This window comes from Sphaerodactylus townsendi, linkage group LG01 (assembly GCF_021028975.2).
Source record: "Sphaerodactylus townsendi isolate TG3544 linkage group LG01, MPM_Stown_v2.3, whole genome shotgun sequence".
In the NCBI taxonomy this organism is placed as follows: Eukaryota; Metazoa; Chordata; class Lepidosauria; order Squamata; family Sphaerodactylidae; genus Sphaerodactylus; species Sphaerodactylus townsendi.
The window spans coordinates 85,483,816-85,511,678 of NC_059425.1; the positions used below are offsets into that span (position 1 = coordinate 85,483,816).

Below are 27,863 nucleotides of genomic sequence, written 5' to 3' on the forward strand. Positions count from 1 at the left end.
TTTTACTTGTGACGACTGTACACTGTTATTTTTATGAGTTTATCATTTTATTTCATGTTGTGAACTGTCTCTAGAGGGTCTCAGGAGTGATACCATATGAATATTCTAAAAAAATGAAGGAGGGTATATCTTAAAGTTGTTGTCCCTGCATAACTGCCATCCTATCTAATTTGGTATACAATGGCAGCAAAAAGGGGAAACCATCCCAGTGAAATTAGGTAGCATCTATTTTGATGTCTGTTTTGCTTATTTACTGTGAGGAGGTAGTGACAAGACAAGTGGCATAGTGAGTACTATTTGCTACCACAATATACCTCTCAGATGTTGCAGGGAATATGATAAGGGCCATAGATAGTTCCTCTCCTGCCCTGGTTTACCCAAGCTAGCTCAGGTTCATGAGATCATGGAAACTAAGCAGGGACAGCACTGGTTAGTACTTGGATTGAAGACAGCCAAGGAAGTCCAGGGTTACTATGCAGAGGCAGGCAATGGCAAACCACTGCTGTTCATCTCTTGCCTTGAAAACCCTACAAGGTTGCCATAAGCCAACTGAGACTTGGTAGTATTTTACATACAGAGATAGTTCCTGGATAAAATATTAATGGATTTTTTTGAATTTTATCTTGTTATGCAGCATGTTTTATATGGCTGGTTGGTCTCAGACCAGTTGTTGAAGAAATAAAGGTCTCTGTTTTAAGATATTGTACAAAATATTGCACAAATCATTCCTAGTCTTTGCACAAACATTTACATGAAATCTTGCACTAACTCTTGTTACGGTTGTAATCTTTTGGTGGCTTCTAGGATCCTAGCCAATCTATGTTAGCACACTGAGACAGCAACCATAGCCTGAGGGAAGATAAGCACAGTTACCTTGTACAGAGCTGACATTGAGGCAGATCCCACAACAAGTGCTATTCCAATTACTGAATAACTGTGAAATCCATCAGCATACGTCATCATGACTATCCCTGCAATAGCAAGTATAGCAGCCACAATCTGTTAGAGAGAAATCATAGGATTAGAATTTTCTTAACACTCTTACACTACTATCTCCCTGTAGGTTCCATTGGTAAATGTTAGAGCCTTTAGCAGCCTAAGCACATACTGAAGTTGGAAGGGCTATTTAATGGAAACAAAGGAACTACAAAGGTATGTTACTGTAAGTACAACAATCAGAACTGGATCTTGACTACCAAATACCCATATTAACAGACTGCTCTCTGAAATCTTGTGTGTATTGCAGGTAGGGCAAGAGGGATGGGTTGGGGGAGGCGTGGATAAGGGCCAGGTGTTTGTGGGTGCAGATCCATAAAGACCATTTCAACATGATTGAACACTCAAGGGAAGTTGGCTCGGAAACAGATAAAAAGACATTGTAGAAAATAAATGAAGTAAAAACTTTTCTGGAACCAAATGGAGGGGAAAACAGAGCAGAATTAAAGGGGGGGAATAGCATTTGGTAGCAAGATACATTGTAAACAACTCAGGCAAAAAAGGCATAAAGCATGTAGTGCATAAAGTAGCTGTCTGATTCTCAGGTTTTATTCTATGAATTTTTAAATTCTTCTGAAAAGGATATCTTCTGCATTTTCAAGACCATCGTGACAATTATTTCATAGCATTTCCTATCGCACTGTCACTCCTGAAAAAACCGGTTCAAACATGTATCAATGACCAAGACGCTCTCAAAGGGTAAGGTGTTTGCCAAAATGTATGCCATCTGTCGTCTACCACACTACAATCCTGATTGACTTAAAGGATATTTATTTCCAAGAAGTATAGATCACAGCTAAAATGTCCACGAAGTAGTACTGCTCCCCCTTCCTAGTCAGAAACTTTGCTGGCTAAGGAAAAGAGTTCCACTTCCTTTCAGGTCTCATGTAAGAGGGATGGTTCCATGGGAGACAGCTTGACCTAATCTGTGGATAGTGTCTGTCATGGTAGTATATAACTGAATTCTCAGTTGAGCACAGCACATCCCCCTTGAAATATGACCTCACTGGTCTAGCTGCTCCTTTCCTCAGGAATCACAAGTTGTCAATGAAAGGCAGACATTGCTCTGCAGGCATTGATTTTTTTAAGGTATAGTGTTGAGTTGTTTTTCCTGACAAAGGACTATTTGAGAACTGTGTTTACAAATGATTTTCTGACGACTCAGCTTCTGCTCTGTTAAGAAGAAAAAAGTACAAATTGAAATTCACCCTCCTCATCACTTCATTAGACTACTGGATGAAAAATACATTCAGAAAGTGATTTTGTATTACTATTAGAGAATTACTACTAATGATTGGATTTAGGCAGTAGAATTTCCTGCATATATTTGTAAGTATTCTTTTAAATCTACAGTCATAGAGCTGACGTTTGTCCTTTGCCATTTTAAAAGTCCAGAGATGCATTGCTACACATGCTTACCTAGAAATATCGTAGAGCAAGCCCCATTGAACACAGTAATCCAAGGGGGCTCAAAACAACTAAAATAAATAAATAAATGGAAATAATTAGTATTTTAATAGTTAATGGAAATCAAGCAAAAATGTAGAACAGAGTAAAATGTGTATAATCTGTAGAAATAATTCCTGGTTTCATATTTTGTTTACAGGTAAAGCTATGTATTGAATTAAAAGTTTTGGCCCAGCATATTATGCAGCAAAAACAGTTTCCGATAGGTAGCAGTGTCAAGCACAATTCCAATAGCCTGTAGCAAAATACAAAAATCAGTGTCCAGTGGCACATCAAGAACTAACAACTTTTATTCCAGGATAAGTTTTCTTGAGTAACTGTTCCCTTCATCAGATTTATGAAGAGTTCGACCATGTATCACCAAAACCTGGGTGCGCGAAGGTGAGACCGTTGCCTTAGGCGAAGTCGCGCCCCTGGGTTTCGCGTGCCTTCACCGATCACGAACCCAGGGCCGGGGGGGCGGTGTTGCATTGTTCATCCGTGATTCTATTCCCTTCAGGGCAGCCCCCGTCCCGGAGGTCTCCGGCATAGAGTGTGTCGGCCTGGAGTGGTTGGCCCCGGAGAGGTTGGCTGTTCTCCTGGTGTACCGGTCGCCTAGCACACCGGGAGACAGCCTGCCGCGGCTGCTGGAGGTGGTGGCGGACTGGGCGCTGGGCGGGTTCCCCAGACCTCTATTGTCTCTGGGGACTTTAATAAACCATGCCGCATTTCGCCTCATGTAACGGCAAGTCAAGGACCTAGTGTGTCATCCATGGCTTAATGCTTAGGCCTCTCCCTGATAAATTCTGGCCCCACCCATGAGGCTGGGTAACACGCTGGACTTGGTCTTCGGGTTGGGGATCAGCTGGGGCGTATCCTCTATCGACGCCATGGTCCGGACCATTTTGCCCTGAAGGTCCAGGTGGACTTCATCGCACCAACTGGGCTTCCAGGCTACCGGCCGATTTATGCCTTCATCGGAGACTTACATGGATCCACTCGGCTTCCTGAATGCTTCCACGGACCCCCCTGAACCCTACTGCACACCCGATGAGCAGGTGGAGGATTGGAACTCCCGACTCTCCGATGCTATCGATGTTGTTGTTCCCCGGCGTCCTTCTTCACCGGGCCTCCTGGCACGCTCCATGGTATATAGAGGGAGCTGCGCCATATGAAGTGTGGGCTTTGAATGCCTAGAGCGAAAGTGTGGAGGAAATCTCGTGACGAAGTTGGGCGAAATATCCTATAGGACGCTTTTATGAAAGTTTTATGAGATGGCGACGAAGGAGGCGAAGAGGACTTTCTTCTCCTCCTCCCTCGCGTCCGCTAGCTCCCGCCCAGCACAATTATTTCGTATAATTCAGTCATTGACCTCCTTATCGGAGAGATCTTCAAACCCCCAATTGGATATTAGCTGTGAGGCATTTATGAGCTTTTTCGCGGATAAGATCACGTCGCTCCGCCATGACCTTCCACCCACGTTAGCTACAATTAGCGAACTGGAGACTCCCTTGCCATCTTCGGGCGCTTGTTTGACCCGGTTCTCCCTGCACTCTGAAGCCACTGTCGACAGAGCCTTAGCTGCTGTTAGCCCTACTACCTGTCCTCTGGATCCGTGCCCGTCCTGGCTTGTGAAAACTTGCCGGGTGGAGTTACGACCCCATCTGTTGAGTATCATCAATGGTTATCTTGAGCAAGGAACCTTCCCGGATGGGTTGAAGGAGGCGGTGGTCCACCCACTCTTAAAAAGACCATCGTTAGATCCAGGAGATCTGGCCAATTACCACCCCGTTTCGAATCTTTCGTTTCTGGGGAAGGTAATTGAGAGAGTGGTGTTGGAGCAGCTTCAAGGTTTTCTGGATGACGCATTGGCTTTTGACCCCTTCCAGTCCAGCTTCCGTGCTGGGCATGGGACAGAGACTGTTCTCGTCGCCGTCACATGTACACTCCGTATGCAGCTTGACCAAGGCGGATCGGCGCTGCTGGTGTTGTTAGATCTCACCGCAGCGTTTGATGTGGTCGACCACGACCTTTTGGCCCACCGCCTGGTCAGCCTCCGGAGTGCGCGGGCACTGTCCTTCAGTGCGGATAAACTCATTTCCTCCGGGCCGGAAATCAGCAAAGTGAGGTGCGGGGACCAAGCTTACTCCCGGAAGTGCCAGGCTTCAATGCGGAGTACCCCAGGGGCACTACTGTCCCCGCTGTTATTTAACTTTATCGCTACATGCGACCCTTTGCTCCAGTTGAGTAGCGGAGTTTTGGGCTGATTCGCCATCAGTACGCTGATGACATACAGCTCATTCTGTTGATGGAGGGGGGAGCAGCCGCCGCCTCTGCTGCTCTACAGCACCGTTTGGAGGCCGGGTTGCTGGTTCGGTTAGCGACAGAGCAGGTTAAAACTGAATCCTTCGAAGACCGGAGATCCCTCTGGCTTGGCCGTGTGGGGGGGAGGGACTTTCCAGCCGCCGGTGTGGGAGGGGGGCCACACAAATGACGCCTACTCCCTCCATTCGCAGTTTTCCTGGGGGTCCACCTGGATTTGTCTCTCTCAATGGAGCACTCCAGGTGGCCCATACAACCCAGGCTGCTTTTTTTTTTCCACCTCCGCTCAGGCCCGGGCGACTGGCTCCTCTCTCCTCTCCAGAGCGTGTGGATCCTAGCCTCCTGGTGATCCATGCAACGGTCATCTCCAGACTTGAGCTATTGTAACTTCGCTTCTACATTACACGGGCCTCTCCCTTGCCATTTGATCCTCAGCGCTTTGAAACTGGTTCACCATGCAGCAGCACCGCCTGCTTTCACAGGCAGTGCCTTTCGGGAACATATTGGCCAGCCAATGCTGCGCGCAGCTGCATTGGCTTTCCAGTAGAAGTCTCGGGATCATCTTCAAAGGTGCTGGTGTTGGACCTTGTGCTAAGGCCATTCGTTGGCATGGGGCCATCCGGTATCTTCGAGACCGGTGATCACCCCATATGGTCCCTAGGCGGCCTCTCCGCCATCGGGCGCGGAGGCCAATTCTACTGGTGGTCCCTGGCCCCTCGGACAATCGCGGGTTGGCCTTCCACGCGGGCCAGGACGCTTTACAGCCCTGGCCCCGGCCTGGTGCGGAACACTCTTTCTCCAGCTGGTCCGGGCCCTGTGGGGACCTTAGGGGAGTTCCGCTTGGGAGGCCCTGTAAGACGGAGCTGTTCACTTGGGGCCTTTTGAGGATCCAGCCGCTAATAGTGCCCCGTCATTGGCCCTTAACATCTGGGCTGCTAATCCATCATTGAGACTCGCCATGCCTCCCTTTATCATAGGGAGGGAGGGATTTTATATTATTGGAACGCTGGACGCCAACCAACCTACATCTTGAATCTTAAATTAAATTTAAATCTGGGCCTATATCTGATAAATGTATTAGGAGATTTTATTGCTGCTTTTAAATGCTATTTAATTGTATTGTTTTACATGTTGTACACCGCCCAGAGCCCTTCGGGGATGGGGCGGTATAAAAATCTAATAAAATAATAATAATAATAATAAAATAATAATAATTTTGCAGATGTGTTTATACTCAAAGCTGCAGACAACAAAAAGGTATGAGGTGGGGAAAGAGATGTTACCAAAGGAGGCCAGTTTAAAACAAAAGCATTATTAATCCACTCAGAGTGAGGAGAACTACCACCTGTTGGGTGATAGGCAAAGTAGGATTAACATAAAATTGGTTGAGTACAGGCTAAAAGTATAAAGATATAGCCAAACATTAATATCTGTAAAGGATATGCTAATAAAGCATGAATTCACCAACACCCAGGTTATCTGCCTTGAGTTAAATGGTTTTGGGAAGCAGTGTTTTCCTTCTTCTCCAAAGCGCTGTGGTTCATTCAGGAACCTCAGGGTTTCCTCAGATTTTTTCTGATATTTCTCAAACTTGCATTGCTTCAGAGTTTTGGGAAAGATCACAGTAAAGCCTGGATGGCTCCTTTGTAGGCAGGAAAATCTGGATTTTCCTGCACGCATGGCACTCATTTTCTGTCTCCAGAGCAGCCATTTTCTCCCTCACCACTTGGCGGAGGGTTATTTTTAAAAATTGCACTGGAATGCCATTGTATTGCTATACCATTGTAGGAATAAGTGTATGAATTCCGACTTCCTAAGTTTCGTTTTCAAAAAGCAAGTTCCTAGACCTTTCCTTTGCAGAGATACAAGGAAAAAGATATTTGTTGCAAAAGAAGCTAGAGATGCACTTTAAAAAAAGCTGTGAATTTAGAGAACATGCTATTGTATTAATAACAGTATATTGATATTACGATGTTCCAGTGCCATTTTTAAAAAACCCTGCAAAAGTCTTAGTGGTCCAGGGGAGGATGGGTGTGGCCACTACTGGGGGACTGGAGAATGGAAACCTGCCATGTGGAAGCCCCATTGCTGCTGCACTTTATCTGCAGTTGCACAAGCAACAAGGAAACCATCAAGTCCTGTCCCCATGTGGAAGTCACCATAGTCAGTAGAAATTCAGCAATTTACAGTGAGTGAGAAATGTTGAGGCCTGATAGGAGGATAGTACTGAACCCCTTAATGAAGGCTAACTCAGCAATTTCTGCTGGATTCTCCATTTGAAGATCTTTTTATGGGGAATAGTGACTTCTAATGAGCAACAGAATGCCCTGGAGGATTAAAATGTTCACATACTAGTATCTGAATACTGTGGTTTTTAACCTTATATTTGTATCCATTTGTTTTTTTGCATAGAGACTGACCTGCTTGCCTAATGTGGAGCGCATGCTTGCTTGCCTGCCTGGGGAGACAGACTGTTACTATCAAGGGCAGCATTGCTACTATGGACTCTGCTCCTCCTCCTCTCGGTCAGTGGTAGAGTTGTTGTCAATTTAGGTTTAAGTATTTTTGGTTTCTGTTGTACATGTTTTTTTGGGGGGTGGGTAATGTTGAAGGTGATTTGAGTCTACAGCTAAGTGGGGAAAATCTGATTAAAAGTATCCTAACTACTAATAATTAAATAAAATATACTAGAACATGAGCAAGCAAGTATGCCCAAAATGGTATAGTTGATGCTATTAGGCCCTGATAGCAATTGTCTGAATATACACGTGAGAACTTCATATACACTCAAGTGACATGACTGGGGGACCTAATAGTATCAGGGAATAGTTTGATCACTCCTGTTTTATTCTACAGCATTTAGTGTGCTATAGATGATTTATCAGCCATGTCTCTACAGACAGATGCACTCTTTTGGGATTGACTGTTGCCCATTGTTCTCCATGAAATGCTGTTCCAGATAGGGAATGACATGTTGGGGGAGGGGGTCTGCAGTGGGATAAGAGTATTGGTGGAAATTGCCCCTTTAGTCTGGATCCAGTTTTATCCCGAAAGTAGTGAGCACAAGGCCACACTGAATAATATTGCAAAGTAGGTGAAGCAGCTGGCTATCTAAAGTTACTGAAAGTGGTTTCCAGGCTGTAAGTGGTTCTCAACCTTCCTAATGCCGTGACCCATTAATACATTTCCTCATGTTGTGGTGACCCCCAACCCTAACATTTATCCATTTCACAGATGGAGAACACTGATGCAGAGAGTCTTAGGTGACCCCTGTGAAAGGTCACTCAACCCCCAAAGGGGTCGCGACCCACAGGTTGAACCACTGCTGTCAAAGAACACACTAATGGGTCTCATCCTATGATTTTCATCCCTCCTATGCATGCAAGTTCACCTGCTCAAACTTTAATTAACTTATGCAGATTAATTACCAGAGATGTAGTGATGGCCACTAATCTGTACAGATATTTGTTTATCTAAAAAAATGTATACCCCGCCTTTCTACCCTTACAAGAGCTGACAAGACGGCTAAGAATTTAAAACATCCATGATAAAATTACAATATAAATCCATTAAAATAAGCCCTCCTACTTATAGCAAGGCAGGTCTGACAGGTCTACTTATAGCAAGGCAGGTCTACTTATAGCAAGGCAGGTCTATTAAACTACAATTTTTGAAAAATTTCTATACTATTTTATCAAGCAAAATATTAATAGGAATCCATGTAACACACACACACTACATATCATATCTCCTTTAGTCTGTGTATGCTTGGGAAAGTAACAAATTAATTATTTTCAAAAGGAAGAAGCTACAAGAGTCCAAAAAAAGCTACAATTATAATACGTGGAAGTAAGTTTGTTTTGCAATGTGTATATTAATTTAAAATTCTACGAAAAGTGGACTGGAAAGGCTGTTTTAAAGTCTAAAAGGAAGTCTGTCATAATTGCCCATTGGCATCTTTAAGACTAGCATCATAGTGTTATTTTCTCAACAGAGAAACTGCTGAAACATTAACAGAAAAAACAGTGAGTGGAGAAAAAAAGAGATCATGAATCACTTACCCTCACTCCCATGAACTTGTCCCTGAGAACAATCCATGAAAGCAAAAACACAAAAGCTTTGTTGCAGCAGAACAAGACGGAAACATCCGTTGTGTCTATTTTTTTTATTGCATGTAAGTACAGGTAGTTTGTTAGTGTCCAAAGTACACTGAAGGGTGCTGCCTTGGTAAAAAATACCTTCAAAGTCAAGCCATTGTCTCCGAAAAATCGACAGCACTCCCTAAAATAAGAAAAAGGAAATTATTAGATCCCATAGAAATACATTCTTTACTAAGGATCTGAAAGCTTCTTACCTGGTGATCTCTGTGTTAAGTAACCCCTTTTGAAAATTAAGAGCCTGATGAAAGCATTGTTAGGAGCTCCCTCTGTTCTCATTTTGCCATTATGCCTGGAAGGTAATTTGGGGGGAAAGGAAAGGGACAGAGGGTTGCAAAAAGATGTGTGTATAGAAGGGGTGGCCTTCAGGCTTCATCACGTTTCCAATGAACACACTGGCCCCTGGGATTCAGAATGAGGTTAAGCTCTAGAACAAAACTGATCCAGGCCCAGTCTGAACCAAGCCCAAATTAAGTCCTATGGGGAACTCATTTTAAACCAAGACAGGAAATTTCACCCACCATCTAAATTTTGCAAATGTTTGTAAAACACAACTGGAACTGAAGAATAAAAAATGAGTCTCTTGAATCAGAAAAAGGATCAGATTGAAAGTTGATGCTTTGTCCATCCCTGCCTGGTCAGAATATCAGGATCACCTTAAAAGTATCTGGGAGATTGTTATCATTTTGTGGTGAACATGATGTAATGCCTGCTCATTCTTTAAAGAGAATAGATGAAGATTCAAGAATGCAACACTGACTAGTTCAAACAAAAAAGGAACAATTATATTATCCTAATTGTGCTGAAACAAACCAACAGTACTGTAGTGCTTTTATGTAAAAGTTAACCACTCTGCAACTCCATACATGTACCATCCCAACTTAAAGGAAGTACTTACACAGCAGCATGGTATAATATAATCAAGAGTCCATGGTTAGCCTTGTCAGAGTTCTCTGTGTTCTGATCATGTTCAGATTAGATGACTGCAGTGTGCTATATGTGTAAGACTATTTGGAAATGTCTACTAGTTCAGAATACAGAAGTCAGGCATTAGCCAGAACATGCTAAACTGGGCATATTTTTGCCAGCGACAACAAACTTTCACCAGGGGTATTAAAAAATTGGTAAAATTCAGATTTGGGTATATTGAATCCAAACATTTTGGGATTCCCAAACATTTTTAAATCCCTATACCAGCATGGGGGGATTGTTGTTTTTTTGTCAGGAATCTGAAAAAGTTGGTTCCATTATAGCCCATGGGGAAACATTCTGGGGTTCTGGGGGTGGGGTGGGGGGTATTTTTTAAGGTAGAGGCACCAAAGTTTCAGCATTTTTCTAATGTATACCCCTAATGTTCACTGCCTTCCAGTTTGTTTCCAGGCAGCATGTAACATGTCGTGGTTGAACTACAATAGTATGGAACCAAGGTACTGAAAAAACTATCTCTTCCCATGTGAACCTGTTTTTTTGTTTAAGCATTAATGCTGGCTCTCTGGCAATATCACAATCACGAATTGCAACAAAAGGTGACAACCAGCAATGGCTTTCTTTTCTATAGAATATTCACCCCACCAAAAAAATATTTGTGTGACACCATTTTTATTATCTTTTAAGTGCCAAATTGAACGTTTATTTTCCCAAGCTTTTGATAGATGATGTATTTGTGTTCCTTGTGCATTTGTGGTTGATAAACTACTGTTATTATGTTAAGTCAGCAATAAGGCTACAGTTATTAAAATGCCCTCTTTGTTATCAGCTAAATGTTACATCAGTACAGCTGAGATGATAATAGCCAGAAGTGGCAAGACTCACAGACCTGGCCAGCATCCCTGAAAATCAGAACGGAATCAGTTTCTAGAATGGAGGACCAAAAGCTCAGATAAAAGTACAAGGAGGTACAATCGCACACCACTAGCAGAACAGAAACAAACACTCTCACACAATTAAATACAGTTCAAGACTTAAGTAGGTTCAAAGATGCAACCCAAATTTAAGAAGCATTGTAACTTTCCTTTCTTTTCTTACAGGCTGCTACAGGCTGCTAATTATATTAGACATTTTATGTGAACACAATTCTATCAAACTTGTGTGCTGAAGATAGAGCTAGCCTTCCTGAAATATAAATTGCACTTAACATCACATTTCATTGCAACTAAATAAAAAAAATGGCAGGGAAATTCATTTTCTAACTGAACAGAATAGGAGAAGTTACTGCTGCACAAGTCTTGCATGAACAAAAGATCCCAGGATTCCAATACCTCAGAGTACATGTCAGATATGGTTTGTGATATGGAATATGCCCCAAATCTAAACACAGATTCCCACTACACTCTATGTTAAGGACCCTTTGACAAAGTGATGGATTGCCAATACAAGGCTAGAATGAATACAGAATCAGAGATTCAGCAGAATAATCAGAGTTTAGTGAGAAAAATTAAAGTACAAGCATGCCATCGGGGTTAATCATATCCAAGTAATACTGTATTACAGATACTTGTATCCAGTCCCAATACTCACTTAATATCCACCTATACTGTGCAGTGTATATTTCAAGGAACAGATGACTGAGGATGGAGAAAGAAGGAAGTGAACAGCAAGGAGGTTGGAAGGGAGATATTGCCTATTAATTTATAATGCCTATTATTTTCTATGTGGGCATATCATTAGCAGTTTGAGAAGAGGGCTGAATGGCAATGGTACCAGTGGCAATGCTGGAAGTCTAGGCTGCAATGAAGTCAATAAATCCAAAGAGGGTCCAAAAGTACAGTCCATGGAGGGGAAATAATTCTGTGACTCAATGACTCCTTAAACAAGGGAGAACCAGAAATTTCTGAGATGGCAAGACTCATCTCTTTCACCTTAAAGTGTGGAAACTGAGCCCACAAAATGGAGGTAAAGCAGTCATAGCAATAACAAACGCATGCCCTTAATACTTAATAATTAACTCTTTGCACTCTAAGGATTTAATGCAATGCTTACTGTAGGATGAAACTGATGGAGATCAGTTAAGCACTAGCAATTTGAGGGTGCAGCATTTATAATGCTATGAATAGAATTAATTTCTTGTCTCCATAAATGCCAAAGATTGCCTGAAGAGGTCATTAGGATACTAAATAACTCCAAAAGAAAAAGAGTCCTTATTGCTATGAAGCATAAGAAAATTACTGCAGTGTAGGCAGGATGCCAACATCACAGCAGAGAGATGCAGTAACATTTCCAGTCATTCAAAAAACAGGGAGAGCATTTAAATAAGTACCCATTATTTTAAGAGCGCCATTCTTTTCAGAAAGCTCTGTCAAGATCTTCCCAGAAAAGCTATTACATGCTATGATTTAACCTGCATTTCCTCACAGCAGAGTGGCTTGCTGTTTTATAAAACTTATGCTTGATTTGGGTGAAATAGATTAATGCAACTACTCTTCTGGAATTATTAAACTCTTAGAAGGAAATTCTTTGCCAACAATCTTGCAGGAAGACAAGAGTATTAGTTATGTCAAAGCCCTGCTACAAGGCACTTCAACAAAATGCTTCAATGTATTAAATGAGTTCTCAGAAAACCAAAGTGGAAGCATTTTCTGTGTTCACATGCAACCATAATTCACCAGTGCTACCATTTTGGTTTCTGTCCTATAGTCAAGCCAGGAACCAGACTGAAAAGAATCAAGGGTAGATATTTTATTCAGATAAAGATGAAATCATCTACCAATGTGCCTAAACCAGTTGATAACTGGTTGTAAAGTATGCCAAATTATATTTATAAAGGGAGGACTTTTTCAACAAAAAGCACATAATAGTATCTTTTAACCCTTTTTGGGAAATGGTCCTTAGCAAGTAGAGAATTTTATTCTCCAGGCAGATGTAAACTAGCTAGGAGAGGAAGGGATTGAGTTTACAGATGGTTATCTTTGCAATTCCTGAGAATTCTGTTTCTTATCAGTTAGGATGACCAACTCAAAATGATGAATAGGAAACTGACTTGTGTTTCTGATAATCCCAACGCAGGACAATATAAAATTGGCATTGAACTTGGGAATGAAATTATCAGCTGATAGTCTTTTAAAATTGCTACATGGGCCACTGAGATATTCCCAGCACCTCTAAGAGTAAACAATTCCTAAACAATTTAAAGAATAGCTCTGAACATAAGAACATGCCAGCTGGATCAGACCAGAGTCCTTCTAGTCCAGCTCTCTGCTACTCGCAGTGGCCCACCAGGTGCCTTTGGGATCTCACATGCAGGAAGTGAAAGTAATGGCCTTCTGCGGCTGTTGCTCCTGAGCACCTGGTCTGTTAAGGCATTTGCAATCTCAGATCAAGGAGGATCAAGATTGGTAGCCGTAGATTGACTTCTCCATAAATCTGTCCAAGCCCTTTTTAAAGCTATCCAGGTTAGTGGCCATCACCACCTCGTCTGGCAGCATATTCCAAACACCAATCACATGTTGCGTGAAGAAGTGTTTCCTTTTATTAGTCCTTATTCTTTCCCCCAGCATTTTCAATGTATGCCTCCTGGTTCTAGTATTGTGAGAAAGAGAGAAAAATTTCTCTCTGTCAACATTTTCTACCCCATGCATAATTTTATAGACTTCAATCATATCCCCCCTCAGCCGCCTCCTCTCCAAACTAAAGAGTCCCAAACGCTACAGCCTCTCCTCATAAGGAAGGTTCTCCAATCCCTCAATCATCCTCGTTGCCCTTCTCTGCACTTTTTCTATCTCTTCGATATCCTTTTTGAGATGTGGGGACCACAGCTGAACACAGTACATCAAAGTGCAATTAAGCACTCCACTGGCTTTATATATATGTAGGGGCATGACAATCTTTGCAGTTTTATTATCAATTCCTTTTCTAATGATCCCCAGCATAGAGTTTGCCTTTTTCACAGCTGCCATGCATTGAGTTGACATTCCCATGGAACTATCAACTAAGACGCCCAAATCCCTTTCCTGGTCTGTGACTGATAGCACTGAACCCTGTAGCGTGTATGTGAAGTTCGGATTTTTTGCCCCTATGTGCATCACTTTGCATTTTGCTACATTGAACTGCATTTGCCATTTCTTAACCCACTCACCTAATTTATCAAGGTCTGCTTGGAGCTCTTCGCAATCCTTTGTGGTTCTCACCACCCTACACAATTTGGTATCATCTGCAAACTTTGCCACTACGCTACCCACCCCTACTTCCAGGTCATTTATGAATAGGTTAAAGAGCACTGGTCCCAACACTGATCCTTGGGGGACACAACTCTCTCCATTGTGAGAACTTCCCATTTGCACCCACCCTTTGCTTCCTGTTCCTCAACCAGTTTTTAATCCATAGAAGGACTTCCCCTCTTATTCCTTCATTGCTGAGTTTTCTCAATAGTCTTTCTTTATATCTTCTTTATATCTCTGAGACCGTATTGGGATTTGACTCCATTTTGAGTCTCCCAATGCCCTCTACCTATTTCTTTGGGTAGTTTTGTACTTTATATAACACTGGCCTGTTAACATCATACTGTTCTCAGTTTACTTTACTTTTCGTTAACACAGACTGCTTCTCTCTGTATACAAAACCCTACACAGTCTCTTTCCAGTCTCAAGCAATCACTTCACGCTCTCATCCCCCTTCACCCCCTTTCATTCTACAACTTACCTCTCATTTCAAAGAAACACACACACCATTTTAAATCATTACATATTAGATTAAATAACCTTTAAGTTTTTCATTAGCATTTCTCAGAATTTTACAGCAGCATTTTATGCTACTTTGGTATAATTCATCAACACCAATTCATATAGTTAACACCCCACTCCTTGGACCATAGATAGACAAGGCGGATAGTATATGTGTGTCAGAGAATGCTGCTGAGTCCGTATTAGTCAGTGCAATGTTGAGCTTGATGAAGTTCTCACAACAGTGTGGTTAAGCCATTTTTCACAAAACATCTCACCATACAGCAATTAAAAACAAATTAAAACAAAAACACAAGGGTGCAATTCTGAATGAACAGAACAAGGTGCAAAACAGCCTCCCTCCCCCCTAATCTCCATGCTCAGTGTGCTTCAGCTCAGCAGGGACATCTTCCTAGACAGAGACTCCTCAGAATATTACCTAAAAGAATCTAATTGCCTGGTTGCCTTCCAAGTCCACTGCACAGTTCTACAGTTCTACATGCAGTATAAGAAGATCCACAAGACAGAACTTGGGAAAACAGCAGCCTACTGGTTGTCCAGAAATGGTGCAAAGAAGATAATCAGTTTGAGGAACACAAAACACTCATCACGAAAGCAGGGTATTGAGTATGGAGGCTACACTGACAAGAAAATGCTGCTCCACAACTTATTCTTGCAGGCTTGCGCTTAGGGTAAGAAGAGCCCACAATTCAAATGACTTCATAATTTGACCCCCCACAATTTGGCAAAAAAACAAACAAACCCCAAAGAAGAAACCTAGCAGGCCCTTCTGAGGGGAAAATGTACAGAGAAGAAATCATATAGCCCTGCTGTCACCGTCTGAAGGATAAGTTAACTGGGTCAAGGTGAGGCACGTGAGGGTTTAACATGAACACAGTCCTCCTAAGTCAGGGATGTTTAAGGCTTTAAAACATCTTCATAAGAAGCTTGAACTGTGCTCAGAAACTATCCAGTAAACTTTACATGATCAAAATAAATTATGCTCCTTTCATTAGCAGCTTGACAATTGCTAGACTGCAGCAAGGAGCCAGGGTAGGTAAAAAGAATATGCTGGATATAGGTAATATCTCAGGGAAAAGACTGGCAAGAAGGCTAATATGCCTCTTCTTGAGAGGAGGGAGGGAGGGGCAAATCATGAACATTTTTCCAATATGTTTTACAGATGAAAATTTGGAAGTAGGATATATACATGGCAAGATATGGTGATTGACAGGATGTGAGAAAAAACAAACAGATAAAAATCAAAAGGTGTCCAAAGCTGTGTACTTCCTGGTGGGTATGTAAGAGAGCAACACATTTGACATGGATCACGTTTGATCACACTACATGCTTCATTTGCAATGAACTCTTTATACTTTGAAAGGAAGGTGAGACGTAGTTTAGTTATTTTATAACGAACAACTTATGAATAACCTATCCAATAGTCAGAGCTTTTTTCTCTCAAGCTCTATATTAAAGCTTTTATTGCTTGTTGCTGCTGTTGGAACACCAATTTGTATTCTTCTACATAATGACAAAGCAGAAGTAATTAGCACAGATAACTGGCATAGATCTCCAAGTCTAGCAAGGAGCGAGCCTTTAAATAAAAGCTTCACCAACACTGTGACAATCAGATTGTGTGAAACACCAGCAGCTGTACTACAACCCAAAGCTCACTGATTACAGTTTACACCTTATGATAGCCTATCCTGTAAGGCATAATGGCATAATCTGCAAGAACACAAATTTAACTGAATTCTTACACAATGTCCCTTTTAAAAAGTACACTATTTTCAGGTTATGGTTTGTATCCCACATGCATGTGTACACATTAAAAGGGTTGCAGAAACTAAGCCAAACCTGTTTCTCCTTATTTTCAGTGGCCTGCTCTCCACATTCATGTTCATGCACAGGAAAGAGAAGTACTAAAGATGAACCCCCACCCCACCCCCAGAATTACTGAAGATGGCAACAGTAAAAACCAAACTGCAAAGCTTTCATACCACATATTATAAAAGAAAAGACAGAACAAAATGTCAAACTGGCAGAATTTAGATTTGGATTCAAGATAATATTTAGTTTGCCAGCAGCAGAAGTTAAGAGTAAAAACAAACAAGCACAGGAACTAAGCTTATAATAGGATGTCTGTAAGCAATCACTGAATTGTCAGTTATGAAAGGTTAACCATTTGACAATTACTGAAAGGTTAACCATTTGGCTATTTACTATAAAGTCGGCTCAAATGGGAATAGCAAGGCAATGGTGATGATGATTTATTTAAGTGTTGGAAGCTGCCCTGAGCTATCCAATGTCTGGATATAGTCCTCCTTCGTACAAGACTTCAAGGGCAAGAGGGATGTCCAAAATCTATGTCAGCACTAATAAGAAATGAAATGGACTCAACCCAAATTGTGTTGAAGTGAGTGGTCTGTCAAAGAAACTCACAATGCTGCACACCACACACTAGTTACCGTATATATTCATGTATAAGTCGAGTTTTTCAGCACATTTTTTGTACTGAAAAAGCCCCCCTCGACTCATACACGAGTCAGGTATATTTTAAAAAATATTTTAGGGTTTTTACTTTGTCAGCCGCCAGGGGGCGCAGTTTTTAGGCTATTTCAGGGTATCATCTGGTGACACTCCTGATGATACCAGCCAAGTTTGGTAAAGTTTGGTTCATGGGGTCCAAAGTTATGGACACCCAAAGAAGGTGCCCCCATTCCCCATTGTTTCCAATGGGAGCTAATAGTAGATGGGGCTACATTTTGAGGGTCCATAACTTTGGATCCTTTGAACCAAACTTCACTAAGCCTGGGTGGTATCCTCAGGATAATTTCTTGCTGATACCAGCCAGGTTTGGTGATGTTTGGTTCAAGGGGCCCAAAGTTATGGATCCTCAAAATGTAACCCCATCTACTATTAACTCCCAATGGAGAATGAGAGCACCCACTTTAGGGATCCATAATTTTGGACCCCCTAAACCAAACATCACCAAACCTGGGTGGTATCATCAGAAGGGTCTCTTAAAGATACTCTGAAATGTTGGTACTGCTAACATAAACATTCCTCCCCTGACAGGTTGTGTGAATGTTCCTTCTAAAATGACACCTGCCATGTGCAATTTTAAAAATATGTACACTAAAAATAATGAACTATTATTTTAAAAAGCAGGGTAGTTTTGAGTCCCAGTGAACAGGCATGTTCATTCCAGTTTTTATTGTAAGATTCATTGTTTAAAACCCTTCCTTACAAAAAGCTTAAGGTTTTTGTACTTTTACAGTTATTGTTGATACCATATTGTTCTTGTTGACCCTCTTTTCCACTTACAGAGCTAGTTTACTGTTTTTCTTTGAAATAAATATTCAAACACATTTAACCTACTGATGCCTCAATTAATGTAATTTTATTGGTATCTATTTTTATTTTTGAAATTTACCAGTAGCTGCTGCATTTCCCACCCTTGACTTATACACGAGTCAATAAGTTTTCCCAGTTTTTTGTGGTAAAATTAGGTTCCTCGACTTATATGTGGGTCGACTTATACACGAGTGTATACAGTAAGTATAGTATGTGCTCTTATCTGTAAAGAGAAAACAATTCTTAATAAGAAATGTTCGTTTTCTTCAGTGTACTGAGTTCTTTAAACCTATTGTTTGAAAGAGAACCATTATTATGATGCACTGTTGGTGCACTTTTGAGCTTTTGTACATATGTTTGTAAATAGATTAACTGACACCTAAGAATTTCTGAATCTTGATCTGAATACTTTAAAAAAGATTTTTCACTTTGTAAACTAACTTAGGCCCTTTCCGCACGGGCCATAAATGGCGGCTTGGGGACGGCAAAAAGCGCATCATCCCCATTTGCCGCTGTTCATTCAGGTACAAGGGGAGCTGTAATGCGCCGCAGCAGCGCCAGCTTCTCGCAGACATGTCGCCTTACGTCCGTCCGGGACGCCGGGCGTTTTCCCCAGTGTTGCTTCGGGTTACATCTCTTGTTGAAGAAAGCGGCAGCAGCTTCCCGAAAGTAGCTTCCCGCCACTCCCCTCCCTTGTAATTTACACCTTGATTCTCCCGGGGCCTCGGGCGTGGTCGCCGAGGCCTGGGACGTTCGCCGCTTCACCTGCACCTGCTGAAGCAGGCGTGCATGGCAGGGCCATAGGGGTTGTCCCCAGCAGGCTTCCGGCGACGCTACCGCCAGGCTCCAGGGACATGCTCACCCGGGTCAGCCGGTAGCTGGCGCTTCATGCGGCCGAGCTGCTTTCGGCTCTTTCTAGGGACCGTCCCATGTCGCACTCCAGCTGCTTCGCATTCGTGTGAAACTTGACATTAAAACATAGCTATTGCTGCTAGCGGTGTGCAGTGCACTTACTTTGTTTTCATTTATGCTGCACTAACTCCTACTTGCTCATTATCCTTGTTAAGAGTCAGCATCTGCCAACTCCCATCTGCCCCCGCCCAGACCCAGACACAAGACCTATATCTTACGTGGATTTAGCTTCAATTGGCTCTGTTTCCACCATCCCACCACAGCCTCCAGGCAACTGGCCAGAGTCCCTAGAACAGAATTTGGAAGACTGTCTATCAACAGATACAGTTGGGTTTTATCAGCATATTGGTGACACCCAAACTTGGAACTCCAGATCAGCCTGGCAGGAAGGGGCGCATAGATATCAGGGAGAGAACTGTCCCTTGCAGGACCCCACACTCCAACTGCTGCCCTTTGTCTCTGGCCCTGGAGAAATGAGAACAGCCACTGTAAAGTTGACCCATGAATTCCAGCATCAGCGAGGTGGTGGGTCAAAATGTCACGACTGACCAGGTTGAATTCTGTTGTCAAGAAATAACAGCAGCACCGATCTACCTCAGTCCAGGTGTCTCCAGAGATCATCTGTGAGGGTAGTCAGAGCCATCTCTATCCAATAACCAGCAGGAGGCCAGATTGAAAAGGGTCCAAAATAGATGTGTCCTTCAGAAAGGCCTGGAGCTGCTCCGTGACCACTCTCTCAACTATTTTGGTCCAGGAAAGAAAGCTGGGACAATGGGCAGTAGTTGGAAGGGTCCGGATAATCCAAGGATAACTCTTTCAAGAGTTAATGTACAGCAGTCCCTCAGAGGCTCCCTGAACTCAGGGACAGGTTGATAATTTTCTCTAGGGGAGTATCCCATCCTAACTGGTTTTTCACCAGCCAGGATGAGCATGGATCTAAAAAGCATGTGGTAGACTTGGGACCCTGTCAATATTATCTTGGGAGAGTCGACTGCAGGGGTCTAAAATAGAGAACACACAAAGACTCACTGTACCCCAATTAATGGGGAGGTCCTGGCAAAGTGATAAGACATTGTCCACAAAAATCTTGCAAAAGCCTCACATCTAAGGGCTGGATTTCTAATAATTTGGGGCCGCTCAAACAGGGTTTTCAATGACCAAATTATTCTAAACAGGTGAGGGGGCACAACACTCCCCTGTCCCCTTATAGCTACACCTCTGATAGTACTGTATAATATCAACATATTTTATCTTTCAGTACCAAAAATATACACAATTTCTTTTTTAAAGTTAAAATAAAAGAAAAAGAATAAATTCTGACTTATTTTCTGGTACAAAGGGAGGGCCAATTTTTTTACATGGATTCCCAGATCACAGGGGCACACGGCTTTTACCTCATCAATATGGAAGGGATAATTTGAAATATTTTAGGGTCATATTAATCTGATTTGCTTTGTTCTCTTCAAGCATGGCAAAATCACAAGCAGCAATATCAATCTTTAGATTGTTAGTGGAAGCTAGGCTATAATGCTAGCACTGAGTCATGTACTCAGAATATTAAAAATCAATAAGAAACTGTTCAATGCTACTTCCCAGCTATGACCTCACAGTTTAATTGTTATTATCTGACTGACCGACAACAGTAGATGGTTCTGAGATTTTGCAACAAGTTTGCTTCCTCTGAAGGTTATACTAAGTTATAACAATATTCAAACATTCCAATTACTACCAAGTTTTACACTAATTATTAAAACACACGAAATGTTGATAGACATGAGAAATGTTGTGGTCCTTTGGTACTCAGAGGCAGTTCTGATTTTTTGACGATATTTCCTCCATTATTCTTACTGCTCACAAAAATGATCAGAAAATAGCATAGTTGACTACAATTTCAAAATAACATTCTTCATCATTTGGACTCCACTAGCAGATTCTTCAATTTTTGCTTCTGCTATTTAACTTCTCTCAATATTCTTTCATCTTCCAGACCCAGTTCTGACACACTGTAAGTGTCAAATACTTTCTTATTATCCATTAAGAACATCTTTCAAACAAACTTTCAAGCAATAAGTTGTGTCTCCCCTCCAATCTTTGCCTGTTTTTGTTTCTATTTGCCTCATCTGAAGCTACCTTTAATATTCTTCTTTCCACTTGTCACATTTAACATGTATACTCACAATCCTATTGTGTAACAGTATGAGGAGAATGTAAAAAACAACACACACACAGTAAAAAAACTAATTGTTCCTCAAGTTACCTGTATTTCTCCTTTATATGATACCATTGTTTCTAATTTAAAAAAAAAACGTGTCCAATGTAATATAAAGGAAAGAATAAAAAGTTCCAGTTTGTTGCAAACCATGTCAAAGTGAAAGGTGCATCAAATTTCTTAAAGGTCAGTTTTGCTAGCTGAGTTGAACCCGACCAGGAGGAACATACACCAAGCACCACCACCACTCCCCAGAAAAATTTCTTAAGTTGGGCTACAGAGCATGTCCAGCAACATCGGCTTCCTCTTCCACCAGCTTCCATCCCAGCATGTGCCTGGGCTTCTGCTGGGGCTGGGGAATCACAGGAACGCTCATCCCCTGGAAGGAAAAAGAAAGAAAAAGGAGAGAGAGAAGATCTTGTTAGAAGTGATGGAGAATATTCTAAATCATTTTACTTTCCAAGAAATAAAGCCCAAACCACATGGTGGTACGAATGCATTTTGTACTCTGGCTCTTTGCACGAGTACAAAATTAAAGCATGAAGCCACCCTAAGTGAATGTGCTTTTTTCAGAGTTTAATTATGGCATAAATTATATCAACCCATCAAAACTAACTCAATTGAAATCAATGAAATTAAAAAATAGCATCTGACAGACAGACCATTCAGTGACATAAACTAGGGAACAGAACTAGCCTTTCTTGCACAACTATTCTAAAATATGTTTTGATGTAAACAAGAGTTGATTTGTTCTCATAAATACTTTGAAATATAAGCCTTTCTAATAGTCTGGAACTGGCTAGATAACTGAGTTAATTATTTAGTCTGTGCTAAATTAACCTTTCTACAGCTCCTGCATATTCAGATACATAATTCTTCAAGAATTTGGTTTTTAAGACAAAAAAAAAGCTGAAAAGAACATGAATACAGTCAGGAATAATATAGATATTATAAAACCAGCTGACAGCTGTAATGCATAAAAGGGTGTATGAACAGAGACACATATCCAGTTGATTGAGGAGGATATGTACTATGTGCCCAATGATCCTACCATTTGAATACAAAATAAAAATATTACAGAGAAACAAATATTAACAGGGTGCAAATCATGTAATGATACATCTGAGAAAAAATACCCAGATGTGCCTATGCTGTGCATGTTCTGTTCCCCAAGTAAAATATTCTATGTGCCTTGTGGCCAGAACAGAGTGGGAGACTCAAACTCAAAAAATAGTTAAAAAAAAAAAAAAAAAAGGGGTTATTGCTTAGCACCATTGAGACCCCAACTCCTCCCAGGGTCTGACTAAAATAAAGTACTTGCTTGACTGGAACAACTTGAAGCTTGAAACTTTTTATCCTTTCATGACTCCTTCCAAGAAATCTCTAATTTGTCTGGGCTTCCTGGTTCCACTAGTATCCCTCTTATCTGGATTCGAATTTTCTGTTAACTTACCTTAACTTGATGCCCAAGTACACCTTAGATGGTAGAAATGACAGTACAGCCTTCCAGCTTCCCTGGCACCTTTAGACTAAACTAACTAAATAGGAGCATTACTGGGCAATGAAAGGAAGACTAGGGGGATTTCTTAGAGGGACAGGGTCTAACTACATTTTTTCCTCCCTTAGAACACTATACAAAAGGAACTAAACCCATTGTAACTGTAGGGAATGCAATTGAGACTTCTATTAAGAAAATAGTAAGAGCATTTCTTCTGGGGGCATGACAGTGCAGACATCCATTGCTAGCAAAGGTGGAACACTGTGCCTAGGAAAGCCAGATGTTTAACTGATCTAGCTCAGGGTCTGTAAAATGGAGCTGTTCCACCAGGCATATAATTTAGAGCAATGATGCTATACAATAAACTATATCCATTAGTTATACCTGGACACTTTGTGCCTCCAAGTATCAAACAACTATAATGCTACCATGCACCTATTTGATCATCTCAGGCTTTACTGTATTACCACTATGTCAACTCTGGTTTATCCAGTTGTGTGTCAGCTCCATTGTGTCCTGAATCTCTTCAGCTGTATTTACACCCAAAAGGTACTTGTTAGAGTACGTACATTTATTGTCTTTTGCCATCCTATAATTGGCAATTGTTTTAAATTTAATTTTTAAATTATGTATTATTCAGTGTATTTTAAATTGTTACCTGCCCTGAGCCTGTTGTGCATTGGTGGCAATGGGCTATAAACACAAGTATAAATAAATAAATTTTGTCCCTGTAAGTACCGCTGGATAACATTCTCATCTTTGCAAAGCATTTAATGTAGATGTTAGCAAACCCACAGCCCATTTAATCATAAGGAAATATGTGTTATGTATAGCTCTTCCATGTACACTCTTAAAGGTGTTAAAATACACTAACAAAGGTGCTGCACTGGAGAAACAGCATGACATACAATACTTTGTGTATCACTTTACTATGAAAATGATCTGACACATCAGGGATTGAATTTCCAAGGATGCTATTATGATCTCACACTGGAAGAACACTCTACCTAAAACAAGCTACACTGCTTTCTGAAGTAGTCTGTGTCTTTCTTCCAGAATGCCTTCTTTGTTCACTTTGGCTATGAAAATCACCTTCTCCACCCTACAGTATAAATAATACGAGTTCATTTCCAGTGAAATGCTCCAAGACATAAGTATGCTCAAGTGCTTTTGACTTAGTTCCTCCTAAACCTTCAGAACCTTCACTCCTAAGCAGTCTATTCTCCAATCTACAGCTTGTAAGTCTTGAGAAATCAGAAAAATAGCTGAGCCAGTAAAACGGGGACCATGACATTATCTTGTCATGATGGGTGCTGGAGTGTTCCCTATGGGAACTGTGGGAGACATGGGAGGATAAGGGAGCTGGGTAATTTTCGTCTTGTGGGACATGAACCTGTGCTCTATTGGGCACCCTGGCCAAATGGGTACTTTTGAATTTCCTCATGCATAGCAGCCCTTAACCTGTTAATGAGGGCTTCATTAGAGGCATTGAGCTGAGTGGAAGTGTTACTTGCTAGTAACATGACAGGTGAGGAGCGATCCACCATCTCCTCTCCTCCCCCTGGGGGCCCACGATCTTGCCTTGTCTCGGAAGGATGATCGTCAGGAGAATCCCTCGTTGTTTCAGGAGCCAGGCACTCCTTTGGTCTTGGGAACCTGGTGCTGCTGGCAGGAGTGCAGCTGCTAAATGAAGCACCCTGGGAAGGCGTTCGGCTGAACTGAGGAGAAACGCAACATTTTTGTGCTCTGTCTGCAGGTTGTGCACTGTCTGCAGATTGGGCCACTTGATTCTTAATGTGGTCAGCGGAGCTGTTCTTTCTTGTGGGGAGGTTTTGAGCTTCCCTGGAAAGTGAGTTGGCAGCTAAAACTTGATCCCGAGCTACCTTCATTGCCTCAGCTGTGGAATGGGCAAAAATCTCCCTTTCAGGGAAGAAGGAGCCAGTCGCCATTTTGAGGTGGGCTGAAGAGAAAATGGTGGGGAAAAGGGAGCTGTGTGGCCTTGGGAGCTGGTGCAGCTTAGTTCTCTCCAATTGCTCCAATAAAGAAGCTGAAGATGTAGAAGGGTGTGGGGCACAAAATACACACTCACGAACAGAAGGAATGGATGAAAAAAATCTTTTTTGTAAGAGCCTGAAGAAATCTGCAGAGGTAGGAAATAAACTGGGGAGAAGATAGCTTCCCAGGCTCATACAGGAAGTAATGTGAAAGCTTTTTCTGCCTCCTAGCAAAAGGGAAAGGAAGACCCTATAACTGTTATATCCATCATCTTTCTCTGTTCACTTTCTGTCATATTTATGTAGATGTTGTTACACTCAGGCCAATATCTGGCAGTCTGAAGCCGTCTTTTTCTTTAGCCCTCTCTGGAGCTCTGTTGAATAACAACCTCTTTTCCCCAGATATGGAAAGTTCATATATAATTCTAATGAATTATAATTAAAATTATTAAAAAGGTCTGAGAGCAACAACAAGAGGTACAGAGGCTATTGGAGGAGATTAGCTGTCCCCCTCCTGAAAACACGACCGCTCCCACCAGCGCCCCCTGTGACATGCTTCTCCACAGAACCTCCATCTTGAATGGATTCAGTTTCAACTGTCTCTGTTTCAACAATTTCACCACAGCCTCCAGATATCTGGTCAATATATTTGTCTGCGAAGCTTGTCTGTGAGGTCGACCAACACAATCTCCTTACCATGACCAAGCTGGAAGCTGAAGTGAAATGGGATCAACCAGATGTTTATTTGTGAATCAATGTACATTCCACTATTTGTATCCATCTAACCAGAGGAGAACAAATAAGTTAAAGTTTTAAAGGTAACCATAAAACATGGGACACAGTCTTTTGAACTTACTCTGCCTAAACTAGACAGCATACTGAGCATGATGCTATTAATCCCTGTAGAATTAGATTTATTGACCCAGAAGAAAACTCCTAGTGTTGTAGGTTTGGCTTCTATCCTGTTTTAATAAGAAGTTACTGGAAGATCTATCAATATTTAAGGGGCTGTATTACTTTTGCCACTTTGAAGCTATGTTGAGAGAATCAGTCTAGGACTTCCAGCAATACCTTACCTGTTGTGCTACCATAACAGAATATCTGCAGAAGGAGGCGTAAAATGAACAGAGAAATCACACTGGCAACATTACAAACTCCACCAGTGGACTTAGCATCTAACCAGGTAATTCAGGGAGCAAATAAAACATTATAAAGCCTTAATTCCAGTGTCTGATCCTGTATCTCAGCAGCTTCACTCCTAATGATCCTAACAGAGGAATGATATAGTATAGCCACTGGCGTAATGCCCATTCGGCAAGGTGGGCAGCTGCCCAGGGCATCACCTTGTGGGGCACTCAAAACAAGCTGGGCTCTTTGTTTCTTTTGGGTATTTTTTTAGTGGTTTCCTTCCATTTTGGTTTACTTCAGGAGTGCAGTTTTTTAGGGCTAGCAGCATCTTTAAAAATTTCAGCATTGCATCAGGAGAGACTGTCCTTATAGCTACTCCCCAAGTTTGAGGGAGATTTGGTTCAGGAGTCCAAAGCTATGGATCTCTAGTGGTGTTTCTTATCCCTCATTAAAGCTTCCAATGGGAGCTATTAGGAGATGGGGTTGGTTAGTTTTAAGGGTCCATAATCCTATGGCCTACCTTGAACCAAACTGCACCAAAACCTGGGGAATCATTAGCAGTTCTCTCTCTTGATGATTCTCGAGTTTTGAGGATTCATGCCTTCAAAATGTACTTTTCAGTTTCGTAACTCCCCATTGACTTAGTAATGTAGAATCCTCATTGTAGACCACAGATTCTTGTTAAATTTGGGATGTTCTTGTAGGAGGGCATTCTTCTGATCGAAATCATCACTAAAATTTCAGGGTATCATCTGGACACAGTCAGCGATGTGCACTTCAAAAGGTTTGGTGCAGTTTAGGAAGGGTCCAAATTCCATGGACCCCTCGTGGCAGCCCATCTCGCCTTAGCAAAGAGATGGTGTGATGGGGTAATTTCTGAGGGTCCATAACTCGGACCCTAACTCAAACTAAAATTGCACCAAATTTAGTACACCATAAGGACAGTTTCCAGATGAAACCCTGAAATTTTGGTGCCGATACATATCAATCAAAAAGCCCCTGCAGGGAACATCCCAGAAATTTGCCCAAGAATCTTTGTTCTGACCATTGAGTTTTCTGTATTGCTGTCCATGGGGTTGCAGGTCTGGGGGCATTCTGAAGGCACAGTCTCAAAACTTTCAGGGTCTCATCAGGGTGACTGCTCCTGATGATAGCCTCTCTATTTGGTGCAGTTTGGTCTGTGGGGGGCCAAAGTTGGGACCAAAACCGTGTAGCCCCATCTCCTATTAGCTCCTATCTGGAAAGCAATGAGGAGATGGGGTACCCCTTTGGGGAGTCCCAACTTTTGGACTCTTTGAACCAAACCTCACCAAACTTGGGAGTAGCATAAGGAGACAGTCTCCCAGATAAGGGCCAGCCCCTTTGGGTGCTGATATGTCTAAAAAACTTCACCTACTGTAAGGCACCAATATCCCAGTGCAAAACAAATTTGCAGTGGTGGGAGTGGCCGCCCATGTTGGGGGGGGTGGGGTGGGCATCCAACTCAGGTTTCTAGTCTAGGGCTACAGTTTGCCCAGAGGGCTGCTCTCGCTAAGCCCTGCAGTAGCAGCCCAATCATCACTGTGATCTTGGGAAGCAAAGCAGGGCAGTTACTAGAAAGGGAATCCATCAAGGTAAACTCTACGGACAAAAGGCAATGGCAAACCACCTCTATTTTATTCACTTGCTTTGAAAGCCCTTTGCTGGGGTCATTGTAGGTACATTGTGACTTGACAGCACTTTATGTACATAAAAGAGAGAACCAGAGGAATAGCTGGGCTATGCACTGCTCAGTCAAGACTTGTGCCCCCCCCCCGGGAACTTGGGGCTCACAAGGTCTCCTTGAAAGTGTAGTTCCCACCCGCCCGTGCCAGCCCAAGGCATCAGGCAGCTTCTCCAGCCTGCACCTTGTTTCCTCACTCAAGGTGAAATGGGGGGGGGAACCCACGGCGGGGTGCATGGTGTGTGTGATTTTCCGCCCCCTCAGATGCGTGCCCAGTGCAATGCGCCTGCCCTGCCCCCTGATACCTCTGCCTTTGGAGAGAACACTAAACCCTTTTACCAGCCATCCTGCCTCTGGACCCTGACCACTGGCCAGTTGCAGATTACATTGCTTGCCTCCTCCCAAATAGGCTTTTGTTCTGTTACAGGATGTAAGCACTCAATCAAGCAAATGAGTATGCTACTTCCTTAAGTTCTGTGATTTAT

At 42.1% G+C, this 27,863-nt stretch overlaps 1 protein-coding gene across 1 annotated transcript in view; it reads right to left on the reverse strand.

Moving 5' to 3' along the window:
* SLC35F3 (solute carrier family 35 member F3) overlaps nucleotides 1-27,863 on the reverse strand; it is a 53,500-nt gene that overhangs the window by 15,212 nt on the left and 10,425 nt on the right. The window contains 3 exon segments of the mRNA XM_048486038.1: nucleotides 874-999; nucleotides 8,826-9,045; nucleotides 21,105-21,435. Of these exon segments, the coding sequence (XP_048341995.1) occupies nucleotides 874-999; nucleotides 8,826-9,045; nucleotides 21,105-21,435 (677 nt within the window).